This window comes from Labrus bergylta, chromosome 14 (genome assembly GCF_963930695.1).
Source record: "Labrus bergylta chromosome 14, fLabBer1.1, whole genome shotgun sequence".
NCBI classification, from domain to species: domain Eukaryota; kingdom Metazoa; phylum Chordata; class Actinopteri; order Labriformes; family Labridae; genus Labrus; species Labrus bergylta.
The window spans coordinates 2050284-2071195 of record NC_089208.1 but is presented as its reverse complement, the minus strand read 5'-3'; the positions used below and the strand labels follow the sequence as shown (position 1 = coordinate 2071195).

Here is a 20912-nt window from a genome sequence, read left to right as displayed (position 1 = left end):
ACGCAGTCTGTGGCTGGTTATCAACTGTGAGGATTGTTGTTCACAGTTGTATTATTAAAGGATGTACTAATATGACACATGAATGTTTTCCAGCTTTCAAGCGATCAGCTGTTTGTCCTTTCCTCTCCATCCTCCAAGAAGTAACAGAAGGAGTGTCTCCTCGTGTTGCGACATTCCTCCTGTGGGTGAAGTGGGTGTCACCTCTCTCTTAATCTCTCTCTCTCTCTCTCTCTTCTTCTTCTTCTTCTTCTCTTCATTGAGGAAGTTCCATCCTGTCAGAGAGCGACGCAGTGCAGGACGCGAAGGTAAGACGGGAGGTCCGACGTGAATCACTGAACAAACTGAGAGGAAGAGCGGAGCTCTCATTCAGTTCATTCAGTGAACGAACTGAACGAGAGCTCCGAGAGTGTGTCAGTGAGTGATTCGTGGACTAAACATACTGAACAGAACAGTCGGGAAAATAAATGTGATTGTTCCAACAGCTTTCAGTTTACAAACTGTAGCTTTATCCAACTAAATTCTCAGCTCATTGGTTTAGTATTCACCACCAGCTATTCTCAGTATGATCGCGAGCAGAACTAAATGTTCAGCCGTGTTTCAGCTTATTAAATTCTGATTCGCAAACAGAGCTGCTGAGAAGTACTGAACGATTCAGTGAACGAATCTTTTGAACGAATCACTTTGCTGAACTGATTCTACTGATTCAGTACATTGAAAAGAACTGCTTTTCACATCACTAGTCACATCTTCAGTGTTTGACACATCTTCAGTGTTTGACATCTTCAGTGTTTAACATCTTCAGTGTTTCACATCTTCAGTGTTTAACATCTTCAGTGTTTGACACATCTTCAGTGTTTCACATCTTCAGTGTTTAACATCTTCAGTGTTTGACACATCTTCAGTGTTTAACATCTTCAGTGTTTCACATATCTTCAGTGTTTCACATCTTCAGTGTTTCACATCTTCAGTGTTTGTCACATCTTCAGTGTTTCACATCTTCAGTGTCTAACATCTTCAGTGTTTCACATCTTCAGTGTTTAACATCTTCAGTGTTTCACATCTTCAGTGTTTGTCACATCTTCAGTGTTTGACATCTTCAGTGTTTGTCACATCTTCAGTGTTTGTCACATCTTCAGTGTTTAACATCTTCAGTGTCTGACACATCTTCAGTGTTTGACACATCTTCAGTGTTTGACATCTTCAGTGTTTGTCACATCTTCAGTGTTTGTCACATCTTCAGTGTTTGACATCTTCAGTGTTTGACATCTTCAGTGTTTGTCACATCTTCAGTGTTTGACATCTTCAGTGTTTGTCACATCTTCAGTGTTTGTCACATCTTCAGTGTTTCACATCTTCAGTGTTTCACATCTTCAGTGTTTGACACATCTTCAGTGTTTGACATCTTCAGTGTTTGTCACATCTTCAGTGTTTGACACAAAGAAAACAACAGCAGATGACAGATTCATTTTATGACGCCTTCACATTAAAGTAAAGAGTTAACGAGAGTTTCAGTGTCTGGGTCTCTGTTTCTATGCTGATGATTTAGATGTTTCCACCTGCTCGATATTGTCGTTGGACCGTCTCTACAGGTGTGTGTTTCACGCTAATTCTCTCACCTGGCTGAGCGTCAACCTGTGAGCACAGTTCCCTTTAGAGAACAGTCTCTTTACTCTCCTCCAAATATCTGAGCCCAGGCTTCAGTGTTGCTGAGACTCAGGTGGTGAAGGAGCAACAGCACCACACGTTGTTTTTAACTGGTCTTTCTCGCTGGTCGTCCTGTTGTAGGGGCGTCCCTCACACTGTAGGGACTTGGGTTGGGAACTGGATGGTCGCCGGTTCAGGTCTCGGTGTTGACTAAAGTTGGTCTGGTATCTGGAGAGGTGCCAGATCACTTCCTGAGTACTGCCGAGATGCCCTTGAGCATGGCATCGAACCCCCAACAGCACGGGTGCGCTCACTGTGTTTTAAAAAATCTGTAAATATAAGTCATCAAAACTTTGACCGACCACTAAATGAAGTTTCACTTCACTCATTATTTTACTTGTGATGTCTCACGACCCCCTGAGGTCAAGTTCAGATCAGTTCAGTTCCTAAAGGAGGAAGTGGCAGCTCTCATGTTGACCTCCTGACCTTCTGATTGGGAACTTTCCCTTTAACAAAGGTCTCTGATGCTGCCGACCTCAGACTGAAAAGCTGGAAGTAAAGACTTGTTCCCCTTTAGACCGTCACTGGACTTTCCTGTTTGAATGCTTTAAATCAGCAGTTTACTTTATACGACTACATGACAGGCAGAGGAAAAGGATTCTGGGTAATTTATTGACAGTAGTTACTTCCATTTCTCTAAAAAGAAGACATTTTTCAGAAGTTTACAACCTTAAAGATCCAATATTATGCCCTTTTTGGGGTTCATATATTTAATCTATGTACCTACTTTTGTACGTTCACAATAGCTAAAGTTCTAAAAAAAGTGTCTGTTTTCATGAACTGCTCCTCCTTGCTCCCTCTACGCTCTGAGTCCGTCAGCTACACTCTGTTGAGCCCACACTGTTAGACCCCACGTGGGCCAAGTCTGCTCTGATTGGTCTGCCGATCCGCTCTGTCGTTATTGGTCAGTTGCTCAGCACGCTTCTCGGAAATTTCAACATGAGCTGCAGGGCTTGCTCAGTGATCTCACACTGACAATGACACCGCACTGACAAATTTTTATTGAGGGGGGCTAGAACTGAGCGTTACATGCGGCTAATGCTACAGCTAATAGTTATGGTGTCTTGATTTGGTGATGCCTTGATTTGTTTGTGATGTCTTGACATGGTTGTTATTTTTGTTTGGTTGGTTGACTTTGTTGATGGTTATTTTCTGCAGCAATTGTTTTCTTAAACCTCCTGTAGCTGTCGCAGAACATTATATTTCTTTGAACAGGATTTGTTGTAATTACAGAGAAAATGTTTTATTTTGAAATGTGTTCAGATTCTATGCTCTGTTACTGACACCTACTGGTCTAATTGTGTATTGCGCTGAGTGTTCAGCATGCAGTGTTCACATGTTTAATTGGAGCAATAAAAACGTGCTGCCAGAAGTTAGTACCAACGGTAGGACACAGATGAAGGAGACGCATCTGTGAAGAACTTTAAAAGACTGCAAAGCCTAAACATTTCTGGTTAGAAGGCGCACACGGTATGTAATTGTATTTTTATTTGTAAAGGACATTTTGTTTAGCTTTTGTATAGTCATCCGTGCTCATAAATGCTTGTGTCTTTATTTACTTCATTTTAGTTTTTCATGGTGTTTGCTGACAAAAGGAAAAGAATAAATATTGGTCAAACATCAGTTGGAGCGTGGCTTATCTGTACCAGATGAAGAAACTTTGGGAGCAGTTATAGCTCCTGTGAGATAAGAGGTCAAACCTTGTCCCCAGGGGATGCTTAGTGTGACACAAAGGTTTTGTATCCCAGCTCCATTTGTTGCCTGATAAATCATTCAACAAAAATAGCTATTGTAGCTTTTTTTTTAAACACTTTATCACACTTAGGGTATTATAAAAACTATCCCTTCATCCAGTGTATCCTCTGGAGTAACTGGGGTTCTTCTTAAAAGCATGAGATATGGTGACTACACACCATCTTTATATGACTGAAATACATTTAAAAAAACTACAACAGGCTCTATAGCTGATATACAAATAGACTATATGAAGTATATTTAATTTCTAAGAACTTAAGGTTATATATATAAATACTGTATTTTAAGTTCATTAATACACATCCATAGGGCCCCATTGTACCAGGTCGCCCTGAAATTCTGGCTGCACTAGTTTCCTGTTAGGGGCTGGTGACAGCATAGGGTCAAGTGAAAAGTCAAATAACTTGCTTTTATGTTGAGATAACAGTCTAAAGAAGATACGAATGACATATTTTAATGTTTGGTGTCCTTACTGACAGACTTTGATACACATACATTTTGAATTTTTGTTTCAATTTTCAATTTCTGCCTAAGCTACATGTGTGTTTAAGTGTGAAAAATTGAAAAATTGAAAATGGTATTGATAAAAAACTTTGCATAATTGAAACTAATAACTATCTGTGAACATCCTGTCCAAATTTGGTGAAATTCTGATTCTGATTCCCAGAGATACATGTGATAAGGTTAGAGCTGTCTCTTTTGGAGAAGCCCTAATTTGACCTATTTTCGTTTTTTGGTAAGATGCATAAAACATCCAAAAAAGTTATTTTGCAGTAAAATATTTTTATACAACCATCCATTTCATAAACTAGATATGTTCAAGTTATGAAAAATATGGTTGTGCTTTGTTCTACCTCGGGTAGAGGTATCTCGAAAACTAAAGCCTTTTTGGGGGTTTGTTCCTCTACTATAACAGGAGGACGTAGGAGAAGCCACGTTTCCGCGGACTTTGAATTTCTGCACATAGATGTGCCTAAACATGCACAGGACACATGGAAAACACACTAAAGGGCATATAAAACCAGAAAAAGCATAATATGGGCCCTTTAAATCTGATCCTCTGAATACAAGCAGAGTCTTTGTCCTGATAGGCCGCCCAGCTTTGGTGACCTTCAGATGCTGACATGACCTTCAGACGTCGACATGACCATGCCGATACGAGACAGGGCGTCAATCACTTTCAAATCAAACTGGTGCACAGCGAGGACAGGGAAGACTCTGAATCTGTATTTTTACACAGAGAGAATATTTAACTGAGAACAAAATGAGGATGATAATAAAAAAATTCCTTTAGTACGCCGACCTGCTGCACGGCTGGGATGCATTCTTGCATTTTTCTCTTTCTTGGACAGATGTTGACGTTCATCTTTATCTTTGTGTCTCGTTGATTTGACCCCCAAACTGATCAACACTGAACATCAGGGTCTCTAACAGAAACACCTTTCTAGTCTTGATTTGGGACGGGCCTTGTTTTTGACGTTTTAACGCTGGTTGTGGTTAAAGTTTTTTAAATCTTCAAAGTCACACAGACTGATCCATTGGACAAACTCAATATCTGAACCAACTTTAACCTCAATGGTTCAATATTTCTTGAGATATTTTCATTCGAGCCAAAGGGTCAAACCAACACCGCTAACGCCTAATGTTGCTAAAACTGCCGCTAGCAGTAATGTTGCTAAAAGTAAGTTGCTAAAAGTAAGACAGATGCCATGATGACTGCTGGTAGTAAAACAACTCGATCCACTTCCGGCTGTAAAACTAATATTGATTGAAGGTGAGTCCAAACACAGCTGTTGGAGAAAGACAAATATTTGAGCGTCATTTAAGACCATATTAACCTTTAACCTCTTCTGTCCAGATGAGCAGCACAGAAGCTAACGGTGACATCACACAGGTGTTAAAGAAAGCCAGAATAACTAACCTAACACCTGTAGCTAACCTACACCTGGACGGCATCCCCCCGGACACGCTCAGTAAGGTACGTGTCACCTGAGGAGGAACTAGAAGAACAGGAACTGTTTTTGATTGGTCCAATTCTGTTAACCACTAACACATACACACACACACACACACACACACACACACACACACACACACACACACACACACACACACACACACGTACTTTTAACCTCTCTCTATTTGTCCGGCTGCTTCACTGTGATTGTGTAAAACCGTCTCTCTGTTGTGAAGAAACAAACAGACTATTTCAGGGAGTCGGAGCTGCTGGGAGGATCTCAGATTAAGAAATCTCTCTCTGTGTGACTCACTCAAGACGATCATCAAACATTTCTTAATTTGACATCACGCCCACTTTTCAGAAGCGGTGAATTTTTATCCATTACAATGTTGAGTGTTTTTGACGACCAGAGAGATCTTACACAGTTACACAAGAACAACACTTGAGCTGTTTTACCCGAGTGTTTTCCTTTTTAATCTGAAGCAGCAGCAGTTAAAGGAGGACATTTCATTATGATTGTTATAACACATTTACCTGACAGCTTCATTTCTAAAGGAGACCTCTGTTGATTAAAAAAAAGTGTTTCAAATAAATGTAAATGTTCATGAAGTCAAAAATCAGGTCCTCCCCAACCAGCTTCAACGCTTCATTATCAGTTTTAATTAACTTTTCTGATTATACTTTGGTACTTTTATTAAAGTATATTCTACTAAACATGTGATATTCTTATTTTAGCACCTCGGTCTTAATTCTCTCTTACAGCTGCAGTTACTCCTGACAATTCAAAACCTCCGTAACGTTAGCTTGATTAATGTGGCATCCCTCATCGCAGCTATCAGGCTCTCTTAATGTATCCTCTGTTACGTTAGCTTGATTAGCGTCGCCGGTCTATCTACCGGTCTGTTTCTGTATTGTTTTGGTTAAAAGCGGGACAGGAACTGTGTTTATAGATATTTGGGGGTTTGGGACACAGAGCTGGAAAACAGGATGTTCCCGGTCTAATGGGGATGTGTGGTCGTGCTACCTCAGGGTTTCCTGGTAATAGTCAAATATCTTATAAATAATATTTGCTTTAAATGTGTCTCAGACTAAATGAAGGTCTGAGTGTTATTTTTATTGTACGTGTTGAAGGCCATCTAAAGACAATAGTCACGATGGAGGAATGAAGAAAGGTGAACCACGTGTAGAGACAAGAGGAGGAGGTGAAGCAAGAGAGAGACGAGGCCTGAGCGAACACGTCGGTGGAAAATTACTGAAACTGAAACGAGAAGGAGAATAAAAGATTGAGAAGATCCAGATTTTATGTTTGTGTGTCTGATCCTGATCCTGATCCTGATCCAGGATTATCTCTGAAACTGTTGGGAAAGGATTTCTAAAGTGTTCAGGGCTGTGGCTTGTGATGACACACCTGTTTACTGATTTACTGGTTAATGACCATGATGGACTTTAAATGAAGATGTTTGTGAAACCAAACACTGAAGTCATGGTCATACGAGCACGCTCTTCTCCTGAGAGCTCTGTGTGGGAGCTTCTTTCCCAGAGTTCCTCCCTCATCGTCACGTGATTGCAGCAGCAGCACTGTTGTAACTTGTCTGAGGTGTTTTTAACAACAGATCGTCAGAGTGAGCCTTCATCAGAAAACCTGGACTTAGAGAAACACGGATACACCTAAACTAGTCCCACATGACTCCTCACTCACAGCTTGAAGGGTTCTGTAGAGGTGTGTCTGGATTCAACAGGTTTAGTGCAATGAGCACACTGAAACCAGATCACTGTGATATCAGAGATAGGTCGGTGCAGATCTTTGAACACTTGTCTGTGCAGTGATTTTCCAGCTTTGAAGGAAGCTGGAAACAGGAAGAGAAATGTGAATTGTTCCCGCCACCTCCAGAGGATTGTTATGTGTTTTAGCAGCTCGGCCTTTTCCTGCACACCAGACTTCCAAACGTCCGGGTTTAGCAGGAGAGACGCATCAACACTGTGGGTCTATGAGACACCCTGACTCGTAGAGTACCTGAACTAAATGTGAGAGAGCAGCAGGTAAACATCATGATCTCAGTCTGACTCCTTCATGACAGGAAGTCAACCTGTCTAAAGATGATTCACGTCTTATAGAGACAGATTTACACACACGTCTCATTGAAGCCTTTAGAGTGCCAGGATGTAGACGGGGACATTCAGCAGTGCGGAGTCTAAAGCCTCTGCAGGGCGCTGCACAGAGAGTTCCTTCTGGTCTTCTTTATTCTTGAAGATTTCATTTGAAACAGTGACCTGCCAGCCTCTCTGCATACTCAGTCCGCGTTTCCTCTCCAGCTTCAGTAAAAACCCCAGAAGAAGAAGAAATCTCTCCGTGGAGAGAGAGGCGGCAGATTCCTAAAATACCTTGAGCTGCATCTAAACCGGAACATCCACTTCCTATTTGAGATCTCTCAGGTGTGATTATTAGTGTCTCCAGCACAGGTGTGACCTGAACCTCTGCATAATACTCATACTTTATTACATCATCATCATTAACATCCGCTGTGAGCGGGAACTGGCCTGCAATGTTTCCTTTACTTATTCCGTTTATTTATTTGGATGTTTTCTGCTCAGTTTGGAAATCCAACCCTGCAGCTGCGGACTTTAACACATGCTGCCCCCTGCTGGGGAAATGATGTCATCTGTGTTTAAGTGTCTGATTTGTGTCAGAGCTGCATAGTGGTGCAGGGGTTAGTCCTGTCCCCCCACAGCAAAGAGGTTCCTGGTTTGAATCCCCGTCTGACGGGAGTCTTTCTGTGTGGAGGTTCCTGGTTTGAATCCCCGTCCTTCAGGAGTCTCTCTGAGGAGGTTCCTGGTTTGAATCCCCGTCCTTCAGGAGTCTCTCTGAGGAGGTTCCTGTTTTGAATCCCCGTCTGACAGGAGTCTCTCTGAGGAGGTTCCTGGTTTGAATCCCCGTCCTTCAGGAGTCTCTCTGAGGAGGTTCCTGGTTTGAATCCCCGTCTGACGGGAGTCTCTCTGTGTGGAGGTTCCTGGTTTGAATCCCCGTCTGTCGGGAGTCTCTCTGAGGAGGTTCCTGGTTTGAATCCCCGTCTGACGGGAGTCTTTCTGTGTGGAGGTTCCTGGTTTGAATCCCCGTCTGACGGGAGTCTCTCTGTGTGGAGGTTCCTGGTTTGAATCCCCGTCTGACGGGACTCTCTGAGGAGGTTCCTGGTTTGAATCCCCGTCCTTCAGAAGTCTCTCTGTGTGGAGTCTGCATGTTCTCCTCGTTCATGTGTGGGTTCTCTCCTGGTTCTCCGTCTTCCTTCCACAGTCCAAAGACATGCTTGTTAGGTTAACTGCTGACTCTCTGAATGTGAGTGTGTCTGGTTGTCTGTCTCTATATGTCAGCCCTGTGATTGGCTGGTGATCAGTCCAGCATGTAACCCCACCTCTCATCCAATGACAGCTGGGATCAGCTCCAGCCCCCCCTGTGACCCTGAACAGGAAGTTGGTTTAGATGATGGATGGATGTTTGTTTGGTTCATTTCAGTCCTGACTTGTTTTTATATCTGCATAAAATTTAATGTTTGTCTTCCACTTGTGCTTGAAGTTTATTTATTTATTGAAACACCTGGTGTAACTGTGACTGACTGCTGTGTGTGTACCTGTGTGTGCAGGTGCAGGTGTACCTGGACCTGTTCTGTCTGTCTCAGGAGAAGCTGCGGCAGGTTTCTGCTCAGCTGAAGAAGGACATGGTCCGAGGTCTGGGCAAACACACGCACCACAAGGCGCCCGTCAAAATGCTGCCCAGCTTCGTCAGAGCCACGCCTGACGGGACAGGTGAGGGATAGAAACATGGACTACCTGAGATCAGATATCTTTATAATGCTGTTACAGCAGCACGTCATCAAAGCCAATAAAACAACAGGTATCCATACGTGAAGGTGGAAAACATTTTAATGACATTAAATCATAGAATAAATGTTTTTTATTCCCCATCATTAAAGGAAGAATGTTCAACATGTTCCACATAAATAAATCATAAAGTCTGTCCTGTGTAAATGTGTCTCTGAGTCCTGACTGTCTACAATGAGGGAGAAGCTCGAGTCCCGCTGGCTGTGTTGTTGTCAGAGCCGTGTTTACATGGACGGGACGGCCGGCTCCTCCCCTTGTGTATAAAAGCTGTTTTAGTCAAGAACTAGAGAGAAGAAGAAGAACATACTCACTGATTATTTGGATGTTAGTAAGAGTTTTTAGATCACGCTCATTCTGTGTCAGTTTACATGAAGCTACGAGCTAACTACAGAGCGCTAACATTAGCATGCTAACACAACAATGCAGGACACAGCTAATGTGAAGCTACGAGCTAACTAAAGAGCGCTAACATTAGCATTCTAACACAACAATGCAGGACACAAGTGATGTGAAGCTATTTAGTTAGCGTGTCTTGCACAATTTTGTCCACCACTGAACTCCTTCATGTGAACGAGAGTGGAGGGGGGTTGGAGGTGTGTCTCTGGAGGAGGGCGGAGGCTTCAGTATAGAGGAGGCGTGGCCAAACAGCAGTTTGTTTTGGTTTCATGCTGGAGCTCAAGGGCGACACCTACTGGCTCAAAAAGTCACACATTCTTCCTTTAAGCTTGGTGTACGGTGGCCCTGAAGGTCGACTATAGGAACATCTCAACATTAAAACATTAGTTCATTAAGACGTCTCACTACACGTCTTGGTTTCTGCACTCAGTGTTTCCTGTGGTCAGAAACGTTTGACCTTTAGGGCCACCGTAATTGTGTTGTCCCCGCCCACAGAGAAAGGCGACTTCCTGGCGCTGGATTTGGGTGGAACAAACTTCCGGGTGCTTCATGTCCGCGTGGTGGAGGACCTGCAGACAGTGGGCAGTCAGCTCTGTGCCATCCCAAAGGAGATGATGCTGGGGACCGGTCAGCAGGTGACACACGCCATCTTTTAAATATCGCTGGTCACCGAGGGTCTTTGAGGACGAGCAGACGTTTGAGTTCCTACAAAGCTTCAAGCTGCATCGTCATCAGGACACCTCAGACCTTCATATGTGTTACAATATGTCTCTCTCTCCCTCTCCCTCTCTCTCTCTCTCCCTCTCTCTCTATCTCCCTCTCTCTCTCTCTCTTCCTCTCTCTCTCTAACTCTCTCCCTCTCTCTCTCTCTCTCTCTCTCTCTATCTCTCTCCCTCTCTCTCTCTCCCCCCTCTCTGACTCTCCCTCTCCCTCTCTCTCTCTCTCCCTCGCTCTCTCTCTCCCCCTCTCTCTCTCCCTCTCTCTCTCCCCCCTTCTCTCTCTCTCCCTCTCTCTCCCCCCCCCCTCTCTCTCCCCCCTTCTCTCTCCCTCTCTCTCTCTCTCAGCTGTTTGACCACATCGCGAAGTGTCTCAGTGATTTCCTCGTCTCTCAGGATCTCAAAGGACAAACTCTTCCTCTGGGCTTCACCTTCTCCTTCCCCTGCGAACAAAAAGAAATAGACAAGGTGTCTCACACACACCCACACACACACACACACACACACACACACACACACAAACAGTTTTTCCGTCTCGATGTAAAGAATGATGTCATCGGAGGTTAACGACCTTCATTAATGTCCTCTCTGCAGAGCATCCTGATTCGCTGGACTAAAGGCTTTAACTGCTCGGGGGTGGAGGGCGAGGACGTGGTGAAGTTACTGAAGGAGGCGATCCACAGGAGGGGGGTCAGTCTGTCACCCTGCACGCCACCACGGTTTAAACATCATTTGTTGTCGCTCCTAGCGACCTCGCTCTCTCCTAGAATCTGACCTGTCATACCTGTAACGACCACTAGAGGTCGCCTTTAAATGTAAAAAACAAACACAGGCATCTTTACTTTTTCTTTGACTCTTTGGCCACTTGGGGGCAGCGTTTACATTTTACCCACTTTAAGTTCTTTAAGCAGCTGTTGTTTGTAAACACCCCAGAGTAACAACTCTCACTCTTTCTCTCGCTCCCTCGCTCTCTCTCTCTCTCTCTCTCTCTCACTCTCTCTCACTCTCTGTCTCTCTCTCTCTCTGCCTCTCTCTCTTTCCCTCTCTCTCTCTCTTTCCCTCTCTCTGTCTCCCCCTCTCTCTCTCTCCCTCTCTCTCTCTCTCTCTCTCTCTCTGCAGGACTTTGATATCGGCTCTGTTGCCATGGTGAACGACACGGTGGGCACCATGATGAGCTGTGGCTACAGAGACCAGAGCTGTGAGATCGGCATGATCATCGGTAACCAATGAGACACCTGGAGGAAATATCTGTAGTTTAAAGTGAACGGAAAGTGATAAAACTACAAATACCAGAAAATCACTGAATGTGCTCTTAGTTTCATCTTAACCACACAGAGCTGAGGGAAAGGGATTCTTTGACCTAGCCATTAGGACTGAAGTCCACCGAGTGAACGGTCTGGGTTCAAGGTGGACACAACGTGGACCTTTAGCCTAATGCATGCCACCATTCCTCTTCAAAACCGTTTTCAACAATGGCGGCAAAAGGCTTCCCAATGGTCTGACGCTGAGGTCCATCAAACCCTTAAGACCTCCGAGGGTCAGGGTCAGGGTCCACTCCATCATCTCCGTGTGTCTTTGTCCGCTGCAGGTACGGGGACCAACGCCTGCTACATGGAGGAGATGAAGAACGTGGAGCGTGTGGAGGGTGAGGACGGGCGCATGTGCATCAACACGGAGTGGGGAGGCTTCGGAGACGACGGCTCCCTGAGAGGAATCCAGACAGAGTTTGACTTGGAGGTGGACAAGACGTCCATCAACCCGGGCGTCCACACGTACGTATGGCGAGTGGGGCTGACGGCGAGGTGATGTCACCGTGGTTACTTCTGCTTCACATCATACGGTTAGCATTGTGTTTCCTCCCGTAGTTTCGAGAAGATGATCAGCGGGATGTATCTGGGAGAAATCGTCCGGCTGCTGCTGCTGAAGCTAACGGAGGACAAGCTGCTGTTTGAAGGTCAGACGTCGGAGACGCTGCGGACGCCCGAGAGCTTCCTGACCAAGTTCATCTCAGAGGTCGAAGAGTGAGTGAGGGGTCCTACATGTTTAGTGAAGAGGCGGGGAGGAGATCCAGATCTGGGGGGAGGGGCTAAAGTGGAGGCGAGATGCTCCAAGACAAATTAGTTTTTATTTGTAAAGAATTCAAAACATAGCACCCCTTTAACCCTTGAACCATGAAGCTCCAGTCTGCAGCCAGAGATTCTATAAAAACACCATCTGATCACCTGATGGCGGGGGGTGGGGGGTGGTCACATGTAACAAAACGACAGCAAATCAGGAAGCGAGCTGACTGAAGGAGGAAAACAACCACAAATTTTTCGGAATCCCAGCTCACTCTGATCACAGCGTCTGCACGACTTCGCTGACAGATTCAGTGAGACATCCAGACTCCGGACTCTGAATGAATCTGTTGACCTGTTTGATTTGACTTGAAAATCTTTATTGTCCCCGAGGGGCAATTTGGTTTGCAACAGAGGTAGTTAATACATCCATAAAAACAGCACAATGACATAAATACATACATAAAACATAACTACCATGGATATCACCATGATGGGCGTGAGTGAGTTAAGGGACAAAGGACCAACAGTCCATATTAAAAGTGTACAGGCAACAATACCTACAGCTTATTTAAAAACCCAACAGCTGATGGAACAAACGACCTCAGGTATCTATTTGATTTCGACCTCCTTACATAAGTGAACCTCCGCCCTGTCGGCAGAAGTCTAAACTCTGCATGCAGGGGGTGCTGAGGGTCTTCCAAGATGGCCTTTGCCTTTCCAGTGGCTCTTACTTGAAAAACATGGCCAAGATCATTCAAGTCAACTCCAACTATCTTTCCGCAAAGTTTAACAATATTTCCCAGCCTGTTTTTGTTAACGATGCTGAGGTTACCAAACCAGCAGATCATTACAAAAGTCAAAATGGACTCAATAAAAGATGAATAAAACATTTTCAGAAGAGATTTGTCAACATTAAAAATCTTTAGCTTTCTCAAGAAGAACAGTCTCTGATTGGCCTTTTTGCAGATGGCGTCAGTGTTCGCATCAAAGTTCAGTTTTTCATCAAGGATGGTACCCAGGTATTTATACTGAGTCACTGTTTCTACAGTTGTGCTGTTAATGAGCGTTGGTGCTTTGTCAGGTGGATTTTTGTCGATCAGCATCTCTTTTGTTTTACAGACATTGAGATGCAGGTTGAAGTCATTGCACCATTTTAAGAAATTGTCCAGAACAGGACCATGGCCTACCTCGTGTCCCTGCAGGAGGCTGACAATCACAGAATCATCAGCAAATTTAACTATGAACCTGGACTGGAACTCACTGACAGTCATTTGTGTAAAGCATAAATAACAATGGTGACAAAACACATCCCTGTGGTGAACCTGTTGAACACATCAATGCTTCAATGCTTTACCCTTGTTCTTTGTGACCTCATTGTGAGGAAGTCGACAAGCCAACATATAGTGCCAAAGTCAAAGTCAGGTATTTTAGACAGCCTACGAGCAAGAATATGGGGCTGCATGCAATTAAAAGCTGATGAGAAATCCACAAAGCACAAACGAGCATGTGTTTTCAGCCCCTCCAGGTGCCCAACAACAAGATCCAATAATGTTGCAGTGGCATCGTATACCCCCTTCCTTGCTTGATAAGCGAATTGGAGTGGGTCAATTATGCTTTCGGACATGATTCAGTAAGCTCCTTTTGACGATACTTTCCAGACCTTTCATGACTAGGGAGGTGAGCGCCACAGGGCGATAGTCATTCAACTTTTTGGGGTTTGTAACCTTGGCTACAGGTACTACAGTGGATTCCTTCCATAATGCAGGAACTTTTTTCTGTGATAAAGCTGGAAGATGAATGTAAAAATGCCACTCAAGAACAAGCCGCAGCCCGTGATGCAGTCAGGCCCGTGGCTTTTTCTGACACTTGTCTGTTCGAGTGTCCTACAGACATCCATTTCGTCAATCTGTATTTGACTGCCCTCTGAAGTACCTCTGAACTCAGCCAGTTCGTCAGTAAAATCATGTGAATCAAATCTCAGATAAAATGTGTTTAACTCTTCTGCTGAAACAGAATCAGGTTTATTGAGATTAAACACCTGTTTTTTTTTGTCCTGAATACCGACCATGGATTTAATTCCCCTCCAGGCAGAGCGAGAGTTACCACTCCTTAGTTCATCTTTAAATCGCATTTTGGCCAGTTTGATTTTTTTTTTCACAAACTTCTGAGCAACTAGCAACTCAGTATTGAGTGGTGTCTCCTTGTTGGAAAGCTAGCTTTTTCTGATTCAGAACTCTCTTAAGGGATTTACTGACCCAGGGCTTATTGTTTGGGTACAGTGTCATTGTCTTCCTGGGAATAATCCTGTTTTCACAGAAGGTGATGTAGCTCGACACAGTGGAAGTCAGTTCATCCAGGTCAGAACAAGAATCCTTGAAGACTTCCCAGTAAGTACTGTAAAGACAGCCATTTAGTTCACGAATAGCTCCCTCTGTCCACATAGGAACCTCTATGCGCTCAACTTTCCCTCTCTTGAGGGCCGGCTGATAGACCGGGGCCAGAAAGACACAATTGTGATCTGAGGAGCCTAGTGGTGCTATTGCATAGGATTTATAGGCCGCTTTAATGGTGCCATAACACATATCAAGCACTTTACCATACCTTGTAGGGCATTTTACATACTGGTGATAATGAGCAAGAGGCTTCTTAAGGCAACAAGAATTAAAATCACCAAGAATAAAATGTGGAGCATCAGGGGAAATGCTTTGCAAACTATTGACAATCGTGGATGTTGCATTCACCATGTTGGCTCTTGGATGAATATATACCACTGTCATAAATACTTGTGGGATTTCTCGTGGCAGGGAGAAAGGGCGCAGAGAAATGGGTAAGAGCTCAATGTCTGGGCTGCAAAGAGCTTCCCTAACTATGACAGTCTTACACCAGCGCTGATTTACATACAAGCACACGCCCCCTCCCTGTGATTTGCCAGTCAGCTGTTCGCCAAAACCTTTGATTTCATAGTCTCGGCTCAGATCGTGCTCTGTAAGCCAAGTTTCTGTCAGTGCGATCACATAAGCATTTTTAAAATTGGTCGTGCACTTCACACACGCTTGAAGCTCATCAACTTTGTTCCTCAATGACTGCGTATTTCCGAGGATAATAGACGGCAGTGGCAAGCGCCGCATCCCGAGTCTGCGTAGCCTCTGTCTCACTCCTCCTTTTCGGCCACGCTTCCTCACTCGCGCCGCTGTGTCCTCTCGACTGCCGGCTGGTCTGTGCAGCCGCTGTAGCTCTCCTCTTTTCTGGCATTGCCTTCTCCCCCGCTCCGCTGTCTGCTGCTCCGAGGCATCAGCTCTGCGTTTACAGATATACGGCGGAATGCCGTCGGGTAGAGTCCCAACAGCCGAATTGCTGCATTGAATAAGAAAGTCCCGACTATATTGGAGTCTGTAGGGCCGATTGTTTGTTTGTTTGAATGTTCATGACAGTCCCCAAGGCAACAATGTTCATAAGCAAAACACTCACAAAAGATCCATGATTAATCCACGTAGTCAAGGAAAATTTAGTAGACACCGTTCACATAAAAGATTATTAAAAGTCAACATAAAAGACCACACTGCAAGCACTCGTGACTACTACTGACTACTACTGCTGCTTGTCGCCGCAACACGGCAGCGCCAGACATCCCATCAACCCTTTGTGTCACATCGTTCTACGATCAACGATGAGGTCACACCGCGGTACGTGTTGGGCTGTAGGCGCCCTCTTCTGAGGAGCGTGCGCGTTTCACCACAGATTTAATGGCATGAAACAAACTCTCTTAAACTGTCAGAATCAACGTCAGGGCAGAACGCACCTTTCTTCACCTTTTCTCTGTTTGGGGCTGAAATCCAGTTTTTCTGGTGACGACTCGTTTTCATTTAGTTTCTTCTTCAAAGTCAGACATGGAAGTAAACAAAGGTAGTAAACATGTCTGTGTCATGATGTCACCTTTATTTGACCTCATGATTTGACCTCATTATTTGACCTCTTTATTTAGCTTCTTTACTTGACTTTTTTATTTGACCTCTTTATTTGACCTAATTATTTGACCTCTTTATTTAGCTTCTTTACTTGACTTTTTTATTTGAACTCTTTATTTGACCTCGTTATTTGACCTCATTATTTAACCTCTTTATTTAACTTCTTTACTTGACCTTTTTATTTGACCTCATTATTTGACCTCTTTATTTAACTTAGTTACTTGACTTTTTTATTTGAACTATTTAATTGAACTCTTTAATTGACCTATTGAATTGAACTCTTTATTTGACCTCTTTATTTGACTAATTTATTTAACTTTTTTATTTGACCTCTTTATTTGACCTATTTATTTGACTTCTTTGTTTGACTTCCTTATTTGACCTCTTTATTTAACTTCTTTATTTGACCTCTTTATTTAACTTCTTTATTTGACTTCTTTATTTAACTTCTTTATTTGACTTCTTTATTTGACCTCATTGACAGACCTCTTTATTTGACCTCTTTTTTTAACTTCTTTATTTTACCTCATGATTTGACCTCATTAATTGACCTCTCTCACACTCTCTCAGGCCGGACAGCGGGTTGGAAAATGCTCGGAGGATTCTCTCACAGCTGGGTCTGAAGTGGAACGAGGTCGACGCCCACGTGGTTTGCTTGGTCTGCGACACCGTCTCCTCTCGCTCCGCCCGTCTCTGCGCCGCCGCCCTGGCTGCCATCGCCAACCACATGAGGGTGAGCCGCAAGCTGGACCGTCTGACGACCACGGTGGGGGTGGACGGGACGGTGTACCAGAAGCATCCAAAGTAAGAGCCAATCAGACGGAGGCAAAGTGATTCACAAAGTTAGAAGTCAAAATGTTTTATTTCACGTGAATACGTCAAAGGTAAAATCACACGGGGACGCATGGCGTTAGCAGTGAGGACGAATATCTACGGTGAGCCTGAAGGGACAAACATGAGATTAATGGTGCTGAGTGGAAACATGAAACCAGCCTCTAAAGGTGTCGCTGACGACTCCGAGGTTTGGAGATGGCGTTCAGCCGATGAATCAGCTGTTGTGTCCGTGAAACAGGAAGTAAAGAGAAAACAATCACAGACGTGTTCCTGGTGTTTTTAAACATGAAAACAATTCTTTTATTATTTAGTGGAAACTTCCACTTCTTCTTCTTCTTCTGTGTTTCTGTCCCTCAGGCAGCAGGGGGCGCTCCGTGTTGACTCACTTCCTGTCTGTGTGCTTCCTCTTCACTTCTCTGCAGAGGATGTTTAAACTCACCGTCCATATTTATACGAGATGATACTCTGCTCTGATTATCCTCCCTCACCTCATATTTCTCTCCTCCTCTTCAGTTTCAGCGAGGAGCTTCAGGAGACGGTGCGCCTCCTCGCCCCCAAGTGTGACATCACCTTCCTCGTCTCCGAGGACGGCAGCGGGAAGGGTGCTGCCATGGTAACGGCTGTGGCACAGCGGCTGGCTCTCCAGTCGCGGCTGTTGGAGGACAGTGACGGCAAGGGAGACGATGAGGACGAGGAGGAGGAAGAGGAAGAGGAAGAGGAAGAGGACGTTTAACAGCAGAGAGAAGATAACTGTCTGATTTTAATTCTGAAATATTTTAATACAAATTTTTCTTCTCAAAAGTGTCGGGTCCTTTCAGGTGTACAGCTCATCTCTCACGCCACAGCTTGTCTCTCACGCCGCAGCTCGTCTCTCGTCTCTCACGCCGCAGCTCATCTCTCGTCTCTCACGCCGCAGCTCATCTCTCGTCTCTCACGCCGCAGCTCATCTGTCGGGTTTTACTTTGGTTTCATGAAGCAGAGATTGCTTGTTTTGTTTATAGAGAACAAAGTGATGTTGGTTTAGTTCTGAAACAGATTATTCATCAGGTTAAGATTATTTCATGGTGTAATGTTTCATCTCACGGCCTGCAGTACCTGTGGCGTCCACCAGGGGGCGCAGCCAACATCTGGGGAATCACTGACTTCCTGTTTTTGAGTTTCCGGAACTGCTTCTGCAGATGATCTTCAGGGCCACCGTTGAAAAGTTGTCCCTGTTTTTTTCCTCAAACATTAAAAGATCTTAGTTTTATTTTGAGTTTTTTATCAAAGGAGTGGAAATGTGGGAGGATCCCACAGGTCACACGTGAGGCGATGCAGCGGCGTCGGGACCTGCAGACGTTTTTATTTCACTCGTTCACAACAAGGAGGCATGTTTATAATCTTTCAAACATGATGAACAGAGCTTTAATCTCATGAAACACTTTTATAGGAGAGGGGTCAAAGTTCAGCTTCAAAGTTTGAGTGTGACGTCCATATCTTTATTTGTTTTTATATCGTTTTATTCTTAAAATGTCTTTATTCTTATTATTTAACTGTTTGTATTCGCTGCTCTGTGCGTCACGCTCATGTCAATAAAGTTAATGATTCATATTTGAATGACCCTTGACCTCCCTCATCGACAGTTTCTGCCGAGTAAATTTAGAGAGTTCACCTGACGCCCAGCGACCACCGTCGTGCTGTGATGTCATCACACCACCGCCTGACGCCCAGCGACCACCGTCGTGCTGTGATGTCATCACAACCACCACCTGACGCCCAGCAACCACCATCGGGCTGTGATGTCATCACAACCACCGCCTGACGCCCAGCGACCACCATCTTGATCTGAAATTTAAATCTTGTGTTGTGTTGCTGTTCTCCTTTAGATGATTTTACTTGTTTACAGTAATATTTATAATGAGTTTATATTTATAACCCAGGAAATAAAAAGGATCTGATCTGAGTCCTGCTGGAGCCGCATGGTGTACACACAATGTGCTTCCTCCCCCTGCTGGACACAGCTGGGAACTGCAGCCTGAGAGAGAGAGAGAGAGAGAGAGAGAGAGAGAGAGAGAGAGAGAGAGAGAGAGAGAGAGAGAGAGAGAGAGAGAAACAGTAAAGAGAGAGAGAGAGAGAGAAACAGTAAAGAGAGAGAGAGAGAGAGAGAGAGAGAGAAACAGTAAAGAGAGAGAGGGAGAAACAGTAAAGAGAGAGAGAGAGAGAGAGAGAGAGAGAGAGAGAGAGAGAGAGAGAGAGATTCAAAAATGCCCCAGATGTCACGAAAACAAACACAAATTCCCCATAAATAGTCATGTCATTGAACACAGCACGAGTTATTCCTCTAACAGCTTCAGAGTTTCAACATGGCAGTGAGGGAGAAACTCAAAGAACTCTAAATGCAATTAGTTGAAACTTCTATAATTTCCAAATCTCAATTAAAATCTGTCTTAAAATATTTGATAGTGTCATCCAGCCCATAGCGCCGTACGGAGGTGAAGCATGGCGTCCACTCAGTCATCAGAGCGTCACACGACGAACATCCAACAGAATCTTTACACGCTGAATTCTGCAGACACATGCAGAGCAGACCCACTAATCATTCACATTCACAAGAGAACAACTTTTAGAACCACCTGACATCCCGCCACACACACACCCTCCAGACTCAACAGAGATTATGAATGAGCAGAGCATCTCTCTACTGTCAGAGATAGAAAGCAGAGACCGACCAGCTACACGCTCACTGACCACCAACTGGCAAACAGGAAGACACAAAAACCAAGTGACAGTTCTAGACCACTTTTACTGAGGGGGCCAAACTGGGGCCAGGTGATAAATAGACAAAGATGATCACTTTAATATCTATATATAAATATTTTGCCAAATAATAGCGCACATCATTAAATACCATGATTTATATTTGTTTCAGTAACAGAATCAAATACTAGATTGTGAGTCAAATAGGCTTCTGTGTATGTGTTATTAGGGGGGCTCTTCCTTTTGGAGGGGTGGCCACAGGGGGGACCAAGCTCAGTTTTACAGGGGCACTGGCCCCTGTTGGCCCCTGACTACAACCGCCCATGATGGCAACCAAAAGAAAACAGAACATGTGGTCACTGTGGGACAGGTGAGGTGGAGACAGAGATGCACTTTTTCCTACATTGTAAAACGTTTGATGAAAGGAGGAACTTTTATTTTAACAAGTTAAAATTTGGTGGCGCCCCTCCAACACGTGGGACTCTGGGCGCCCGCCTACATGGCCTCTACCAAGAGCCGGCCCTGGTCCCACAACCACCGCCGTCCTCATTCACACACGGGCTGCTCCGACCTCCACCTCAGCGGGGAGGAAGTGTGGACGACGGGAACAAGAGGAAAACAAAGGAGAAATCCTTCCTGTATATTATCACATATGATCTTTAGTAAAGAGTCTCCAGATAACTCGTGTTATGAGCTGGTGCTTTACAGATAAAGACTGATTGATTGACATTCAAAGCCGTATTTATTTACATAAATATTAACATAAATATGTATATTTGAAATGTTAAGTGGAACTGAAATGAATGTACACAGAAAATATGTTATTCTTTGTTGATATTATTTTTACGCTGCTAATATCATAAAGGTAAATAATGTTGTTTTATTTAAATCTTTTTGTGATTTATAAATAAAC

The 20912-nt window shown here is 44.1% G+C and overlaps 1 protein-coding gene across 1 annotated transcript; it reads left to right on the top strand.

The window, feature by feature from the left end:
- The first annotated feature begins 5397 nt into the window (after positions 1–5397).
- Positions 5398–18859, top strand: LOC110003744 (hexokinase-2-like). Its single transcript, XM_065963269.1, has 10 exons — positions 5398–5437; positions 9055–9217; positions 10184–10323; positions 10753–10872; positions 10999–11094; positions 11524–11623; positions 11993–12176; positions 12270–12425; positions 17000–17233; positions 17777–18859. Exons 2-10 carry the CDS (start codon positions 9130–9132, stop codon positions 17994–17996), a joined length of 1338 nt encoding a protein of 445 aa, XP_065819341.1. The 5' UTR covers positions 5398–5437; positions 9055–9129; the 3' UTR covers positions 17997–18859.
- The last annotated feature ends 2053 nt before the right edge of the window (positions 18860–20912 follow it).